The sequence below is a fragment of the Ptychodera flava genome, chromosome 8 (assembly GCF_041260155.1).
Source record: "Ptychodera flava strain L36383 chromosome 8, AS_Pfla_20210202, whole genome shotgun sequence".
Taxonomy (NCBI): domain Eukaryota; kingdom Metazoa; phylum Hemichordata; class Enteropneusta; family Ptychoderidae; genus Ptychodera; species Ptychodera flava.
This window is the reverse complement of record NC_091935.1, coordinates 21,832,884-21,841,490: the sequence shown is the minus strand read 5'-3', so window position 1 is coordinate 21,841,490 and position 8,607 is coordinate 21,832,884. Positions and strand designations below refer to the sequence as shown.

Below are 8,607 nucleotides of genomic sequence, written 5' to 3'. Positions count from 1 at the left end.
GACTGCGTTGACTGTCAGCTGCAAGCACAAAAATCAACTTTTCTCTGTAGAACCCGGGAAAGGAATTAAAACAATAGCGGATGGGATCTCTGGGACATCTTTTAAACCTGTGGTGTTTAGTTTTTATATCAAATGGTGAAAACGGCGCAACTTTCAGGAGTTTACCATGAAATATTCATTGAAATGGAAAGATTACGAGAATTTCAGCATGCAGTTGTGTTTGTGCTAAATTACGACTCAGTATGACTGAAATTTCGCTTCTCAGTACTGATATTTTGTTTACATTCTTGTATATTGTTATTTCGTCGGTAATCTCCAAGTGCCGGCAGAACAAGACTACAACATAACACACGTATGGTTGTTGAATGCGACAAACACTTGTGATTGACACAAACACTGATAAGTGAATGATCAAGTATTCGATCGTAGGATTCTAATCCAGGTGCTAAAATCACTCAAGGCCAATGCTTGTTGTGTGTCAGTGCGTAACAATCTTACATGAATTTTTACAGGCATCCAGTATGCGAGAGTTATGGGGATCCCGTTTCTTTCTCTGCAAATATGGCATGAATTGGCGCATAGGATCAAAATATGCAAATAAGGTTTCTCTCATGTGTTCATTACATGACTGTCATAAACTTTTTTAAAGCTTACTGGTATATGCCGTATCTCCACTTGGGCAAAACAGCAATTTTGTAGGATGGAAATTTTGGCTAGTTCATTGTTACTTACAGTGGGAACCCATTCTGCTTAATTTTGCACAATTTCAATTGATTTTAACTGGCATCTCGTATCGTCAACAAGAACACGCGTTTCTGCATGACCATCGCGGATCCCGGCCGTTCACAGGCCAACGTCCGCATTGTTCCGCCCTCAATGAACAGAAAGTAGCGAGCTTTTTTTGTGTATCAAGTGTATAAGTGGCAACGGCCGAGACAGCGTCTGATTCTATGATTGACCAATTAGAAAGGGGTAGTCTGTCACAATTACGTCGGCACTGACAATACGCACTCCGTCGCAAACAATATGTGGCCAGCAAAACGTCAGTGTGAACGGTTGTTATGCCGACGGTCACGTGACCGCGCCCGCCAATCAGTCAATCGCCGAGTAGTCCCAGTCGCAGAGTAACTTGAAAACAGTGCTTTGTTCATCACATTGTCAAGTGAAAGCCGGGTACCAACGTGTCGGACGCTCGCCGTCAATGATAACGCCTGGCCGGAATAATTACTATAACGGCGTTCCATGCAATAATTTTGCAGCGGGGAGCGCGAAGAATCCGGTTCTCTGCTTGCTCGACGCGTTTCCGATGATCTGGTTTTGCGACGCTGGGAGACCCGTGGATTCTACGTTTATCAAACTAGCAAACACCTTTATGCAGCCACATGGGATGCGGAAAATCTGTCGGTGTTATTGAAAACACGGAAGGGGAAACCACTTAAAAGTTTGATATTTGTGCGTTTAGATTATAGGGCGGCATAGAGGAACCCTCTTCGGTTAAAAAAAACGCTTTCAACGTTTGGCACTCTGAAGGACCACGATGCCGTCTCCATGCGGGACTTTCTTGCCGGACTTCGGCGTCGTTTTGCTGGTACTGTCGGTAAGTAAATAACCAGGATAACGGCATGGGAAGATCAGGCAACGTTGTAAAGGAGGAAAGATCTGCAACTTATCAGAGTGAGATTTTCATGTTTTATCACAGTCCAACTCGTATCCGATGTAAATTTTTTACAGTGTAATGTTCAAGCTTTTTTTGATTGCAGATTATTTACCCCATTGCGCATTCGTGGCACGACTTAGGAAATACACAGTACCACTGCTGGTCATTAGTAAACCCAGCGAAGACAACATGGTCGACTGCCCAGGTAAGAAACTTCAAGGCTTGATGATTTTCTGGTTTTTTTTTTTGCTTTTGCTATGTGTCTTGCTTTGGTCTGACAGACTTGTCTGCCGTTTGGCTTCCCCAACGGCGTCGTCTGCGCTGAGTCCCCCTTTGTGTGTGATTGTTCAGGAAAAACAAAACTGCAGTGCCTTTCTTTTTGCACTCCGTTACGCTTGCAATCACGGAGATTTTCTGCGGGTTCTCAATTTATGTTTGTCGCACAAGCCGATCTTTTCTCTCGACAAAGAAAATTAATGCCTCAAGCGTTTGGTCGTCTCTGCAGTGAAAGGCGGGTGTTTTGTTTAGGCTCAGATCGGCAGGCTTCTTGCACCGGGCCCCTTTTTTTGTTGACACCCGGCGCGTTTCCGTTCAAACCTACTTCCTTCGAAACCCATTCACGCCTCTGTACAGGGACAACAAAAGATTTGCTAGAGAACTCTTGAAGAGCGTGCATGTTAAAAAAACACCAACCACAGTCCCTCCACTCACTGCTGCTGATGTGGAGAAGTCGGTTGGAACGGGTGGTATGGCCCGGCGTAATTCCGGTAGCAAATTTGTTGCTTGTTATTGTTACAGCTTGTTACCAGTTCATTAAATGGGCGTTGAGAAACTTCTGATAACTCAACTACATAAACAAACAGCTTTTCAAGGGCCTAATAAAACGACCGTGCTTGAAGCCCTTATGAAATAACACACTCTTTAACATCAGTAATAAACGATCCGGTTTGTCAATGACACGGTCATGGCGACCGTCTACCACGGATGTTACAACGTCAACTTGAACCCGCGGTGTAATCGTTCACTCAGCGACAACCGTTGATATCCCCGTGTCAGACCCGTGCAAGTATATTTTACGATTTCTACGTGACTGCAGTGATGAGTGGTTTGTTTACAGTACCAGCGTGGTTCTACTGAACGCATAGCTGCGACACTGTAGCTCGGTGTTTCGACTTTGTTTAGGTTCGGGCCGACGGCAATGCGACTATCACTTATATAACATCGTGAAGGTACTCCTCGGTAGATACTTGCATGGAGGTACAAGCTTATGCCTTCATGGTTCAATTAAACGAAAAGACAATCACACAGACTTGGTAGCGGCTTTGGAATACCTGCATGGCTTTTAACTTGCATTTGAAGAGCAATGTCAATAGTACAGCACCCACTACCGATTTCTTGTCAACAATCCATTCCTGCCATACCCTCATGCTCACACCTTGCCCATTGTCACTAAAAATGCATTATCGCGGCGTAAACAGGACGGTCTCTCCGATGAGCGCATCGTTGAGACGAAACCGACAGTGACTGGCGCACCTGTAGAGCACGTAACGCACGTCCCGTTACGAGTGTCAATGCTGTATCAAGGTTTGTCAACGCCAAGGTCTGCCGGCATAAACATAGACAAAAGGAACTCACGCTCCTGGTTTAAATAAACACAAGGACGATTAGATAAATAGGCGTGTTGCAATTAACGACGCATTTAACAACAAACATAAGGGCATTGGCACCTCTTACTATTGTTTGTTCATGTTCACAGTGTAATAGCCACGGCTCATCCAAAGATAGGAAGCTTCTTTCAAACATGTTCCATTTTTTCACACTTCTCACCTGTCTTGCAGGTTTTTCAATGGAATGGTTGTCAGTGCCGGATGAGGTGATTAGCGAGGGAGGTTTCAACGTCACTTACCGCATAGCAGCGTCCGATGCTTTCTTCGACTGGGCCGTCAGGAACGACACGGAGTACGCCCAAGTTTACGGCAACGTATTCCACTTTAGGTAAATATGAAATCTATACTGATGGCGTCGTAAATAACGTATCTCCTTTTACAACTTCTTCCGAAAACAACAGTCATAAAGTATTAGAGTCTATGCTTAAAGAGACAAGTTCACTGATTTTGAACTTTTTTGTGATGTCAAGAAACACGCAATGCTTGCATAAAGTCAAAATGACGACGGTGCATAACTGCAAAAGTATAAAAAATTACCACTCTGCTGAATGCAAACAGAAAATTTCGTTTGTGACTTCTGGACAAAAATGATTTTTCCTATTCGACACGCTTTCCTAGGACAAATATACATTGCCACAATAAAAGTTGCTATTCTTATGCACCGCCAACTGAACTTTGATTTCAATAGCTTGCATATGGAATGTAAACCCGATTTTAGTACAGACTATGGAATGCTTCGATAAATGTTTGATCTGTCTTGTTACAGCAGAGTTGAGGTTGTGCGCTGTTGACCAGTCTTGCAGCATGTTTCAAGAAGTCAAACAACACATTTCATATGGAACAAAATTCATGAAAAAATGCTGAGAAAGAGTAACTTTGTCAATTTTAAAGCGACAAAACGAGTCGGTTTCCCGGCAATGTATCCGTAGTACATACCCTTGGTGAAAATTTCTGAAGCATCCAACGCACTGATATTTTATGCAACCGCGGTACACAGCGCTATCCAAATTTACAAACCAACATGGATTGGTAGCGTATAATCTGATCAAAGAGATAAAGATGGATCTCGACTGGCACGTGATTTATTAATGTCCATTCCATCAAACATATTTATTCCGTCAGTGCCCACATTTATGTAATTCATTACTTATAGGATACAGATGTTGATCATAAGCTGATCAGATGATATGATCATCCCATGCTGTCGCCATTTCTTCATAAATTACGACTGCGCAGATCTATTTTGTACCGATTAAAAGTCCTCAAAATGGAAATCAAACGTGTAACAAGGAGATAGTAGTTTAAGCCTCTTAGGAGTAAAACGTTTTTCCATCATTACATGCCGTTGTAACAGTTCCACAGTCATGGATATTGAGCGAGATCCACCCGCATGCGTATTACACACAGATGAATGTCTCGTTTTAACACCCATGCTATATATTACACCCTAGATGTAGAAGTGAGTCTCGCTAACCCCCGTGCAAAGCCCAAATCGTGGCAAATGACGTTTGCCCCATGTGTCGTTCGCTCAGTCCGTTATTATCCAGAACGTTGAAACTCAAATACCAAGAAACGTCCGCCATCACAATCACGGCTTCACCGCTGTTTGTCCCTACTGTTGAGGACTAGACGAGAATCAATATCTCGAAAACGTTTACATTCGTTGGTTAAAACATTACATACAGATTACTTGACCATTAGTATGTGTTACACTTTGGAGCTAGAAACGGTGGGTATACAGTTACCTGTATATCATGGAGCGATATCGCCCCCCCCCCCCCCCCCCCCGTACAAACATAATCTCAGAAATATATGGCGCGTTGGTTTTGCCATGGATGTAGAAGGCCTTTCTAAACAGGTATCATTGCACACTGTAGAAAAGAAGATCTCTCGGTATTTTGGGGTCACGTACTTGAATGCCGCAGGTAAAGTTCTTTACAAGTATCATATACAGTATATTTGTTTTCGAAGATTTCAAGATCTATGCAAACGCTCGCCGTGGGAAAGAATGGTGTATCACCTGTATCGTTTCTCATGGCTTGACAATTATATCGCGGTCCCTCTATATAGAGGGACCGTGATTATATGAATACTCCGAGTGGCATATGACCATCTACTCGGGGCAGGTACATTTTGGGCCAAGTAGGTGACATTTATAGTTACCTGTCCGATGGGTAGTTTGCTGGTTAGGGTGGTTTGCTGGGATCAGAGCTGAAGGGAGGTACGCTATGTGATGTGTAATATATATATATATATATATATATATATATATATATATATATATATATATATATATATATATATATATATATATATATATGATTTTTAGGGCAGATGGCATTTTGCTCGTACAAGAAATATTCGTTACATGAAGTGCCCGGATGTTTTGAAGACTACAATGATAGACACAGAGACACATCGTAATAGCCAGCAGGCATGTTCATAGGTAGACAATAGGTCGTGAAAGAAACCTTTGCAATAGGGGATGGCGAAGATAAGGAAAGCGTTTTCAGACCACATTCCGGCAGAGATGACCTGCACTTGGCAATGGTAGTCTCTATATTATCTATGCACAGTATTGTTCAAAAGAATAATCAGATGCATTAAAATCGGACGACCGCTTACGTAAATGGCCGACAAATTCTACATATTGGACAGTGTTGGACATGGAACATCGAATCTGCATACGAATCGAGAAACGTATGATCATGGAGGTACCTCCATGGTATGATGCAGTAGATCAGATATGTCTGAAATATCAAATTTAATTATGTGGCACACATCTCGATTAGGTGTAAATATCAACGTGGTTGAAAAATTATGCCATCCGAAAAGTTGAAAAATTGCTGGTATGTATTGTGTACCCGGGATTGTGTACAAGTTCGTAAAAGTGGATAAGAAACCTCAGTCGACGAAAACCTCAAGTTTTCCCGCGAGAATAGAGTCAAACAGCTCGTTTTAAAGGTAGCACGTCACCGAGCGCCCCCCGAAATATACATAGTAGTTTACAAATTTCACTATAAACTTTCCTCAATGAAGCTTTGAACAAACCCCTTTCATAATCATGAATTAAACACCGGGTTGAACGTGCAAAGTTTTGGATAAGAGAAACAAATTACGAAAGATTTTTTGGTATTTGAAATTTTAAAATGGTTGCTGTCCCTGTTCTAGCGCTATGAGAGAAGTTATTTACTCCACTGGCTTAAAATGAGTCTACGCTATCAGCATGCAGGCCAGATAATAATACATAGAAAGCATTTGTGTGTTCGAAAATCTGTCCCTTAGGCGCATACTGTCACAGGAGTTACAACGATTGTTTGTCCTTCTCGCAGATTAAATCGGGTACTTATCCCCAATTAAAGTCTGATACCCGTGGCGATTTCCGTGGGTAAACAGTAATAACTCCACCCCAGGGAAATGACATCTATCGCCAACGAAAAAAAAATGTTCGTTTTTTCATCGTTCAGAGTTTTCAAAAGCGGACTTTCCTTGTAGTGTTAGGGAAGTTTTCGCCTTCATCAGAGACCAAAAGATTCGCCGAATTTGTTCAACATTATCTAAGAACACCGGTCCCGTCGTGTGAATGATAATTGCTGGTATTATACACTCGGAAAACAAAAAAGCAAGATGCCTAGTGTTACACATGCAAGCTTCAACTGAAGACTGACGAATCTCTGTCACGTGGATGCGGTTGGGCATGAAAACCACTGGCACGTACTGTTTTAGGCAATCGAGTGGTTCATAATTAGGAGAAATCAGCGTTAATTAATGTATCGATCCATACTTCCAGCATGCAGTGCATAAGTGTCTTGCAACAATGTTCGTAATGAGCAATTTAATTTGCCTCGAGTGGCTTATACCAGTACTTCGAGTTCACTGTGATGACGTCAGCTCATGCTGCACACTTACAGGTGCCGTGGGATTAAGTGGGTTCTTCACTGAACCGTGTGTGTAGTAGCGAGCAGTGAACCGAATGTTTTACCCCTTGCCTCCTCAAACAACCATCAAATATTGGTCGCATACAATTTTATAGTGCTTGTGAACGTAATGCTTGTGAACATAGTGGTAAAGATCACTGATTTGTCGTCAAAATTTCTCCACTCTTTCCGAGGGTCAATGGTTTTGCTAAGTTCTCTGTGTGTAATATACATGCCATAGAAATTCCAAATTGGAAAAAGGCTTCCGAAAATAAAGGGTCTATGGTGATTGGCCCTTGGGCATGTCTTCGTCACATTCGTACTACAGGCACATCTGTACCATATTAATTGCCCTATTGTGTAACCGCATCATATGAATAATTTATGTTCATCACCTATATGCAAAATTCAATCAAAGTTTCCCCGGTGTTTCAGACTTACACCTTTGACTCATTCGCGTTCTATAATCTCTTTCACCAGTCTCAAAGCCATTCACTCGAGGTGATTTCTTTCTTAGCTGTGTAAGGTGCAGTTATCGGATCTATGCCAATGAGACATATATATATATATATATATATATATATATATATATATATATATATATATATATATATATAAACGAGTATGATAAAAATACCATTCCCATTTCCTCATGAGAAAATCAGAATGCTCGACGAACAACGTTGTGTGGGAGTGAACTGGTAACATTCGTGCGAGGTTTGTAGACAAGATGAATGCCATTCGGTATTAAGAGTCGCGATCTGTCACGATAATTCAATTTTTTGTTGAGAAAACACGAAGTCTTCGTGCTCGTGTAGAGTCCAGAGCTCGAAAGTGAGTGGTAGCTCAAATGAGATCGATGTCGTGCGAGAGCAAACTTCTCTCACGCGTTTTCAGCACTTCAAAGAAGCATTTAAAACTAATTTTACGACGTTTGTGACAACACGCACGCCACATTTTTTATCTAACTTGTATTGACAAACATCGTTGTTCGGATGTCGATAAAATGTTCGGGTAATGTTTAATCACGTTTGACCCTTTTTGACCTGTGCTTCAGTGTGGCATCGTCGAATGCTTTGATGCGTTTATGCGGCAATTTTATTATTTGTCCCCAGTAGGCCTAACCTCAGAAAGACATTCTCCATTCCTTAATATTTTATTACCAACAATATTCATTGGATCAGAACGAGACTCCCTTTGGTCCGTTCTCCGCGCAGCTCGACTTGTTTTGCGAAATCCTTAGTCTACAGCTTTCGCCCGTTGTCAGAAAGTTTCGACAGAACACACCTGGGAAGACGATTACATATTATATTCACACCACAGTCACCTGTGTTGGAGAATTCCGCTCTGAGCCTATGCGCCCCAC

General features: G+C 41.9%; 1 protein-coding gene across 1 annotated transcript in view; it reads left to right on the top strand.

The window, feature by feature from the left end:
* The first annotated feature begins 1,109 nt into the window (after nucleotides 1-1,109).
* Nucleotides 1,110-8,607, top strand: part of LOC139138783 (atrial natriuretic peptide receptor 2-like) — an 83,858-nt gene continuing 76,360 nt past the window's right edge. Inside the window, exons 1-3 of the mRNA XM_070707309.1 lie at nucleotides 1,110-1,597; nucleotides 1,761-1,862; nucleotides 3,496-3,652. Coding sequence (XP_070563410.1) covers nucleotides 1,549-1,597; nucleotides 1,761-1,862; nucleotides 3,496-3,652 — 308 coding nt within the window. The 5' untranslated portion in view covers nucleotides 1,110-1,548. The remainder of the gene's footprint in view (nucleotides 1,598-1,760; nucleotides 1,863-3,495; nucleotides 3,653-8,607) is intronic.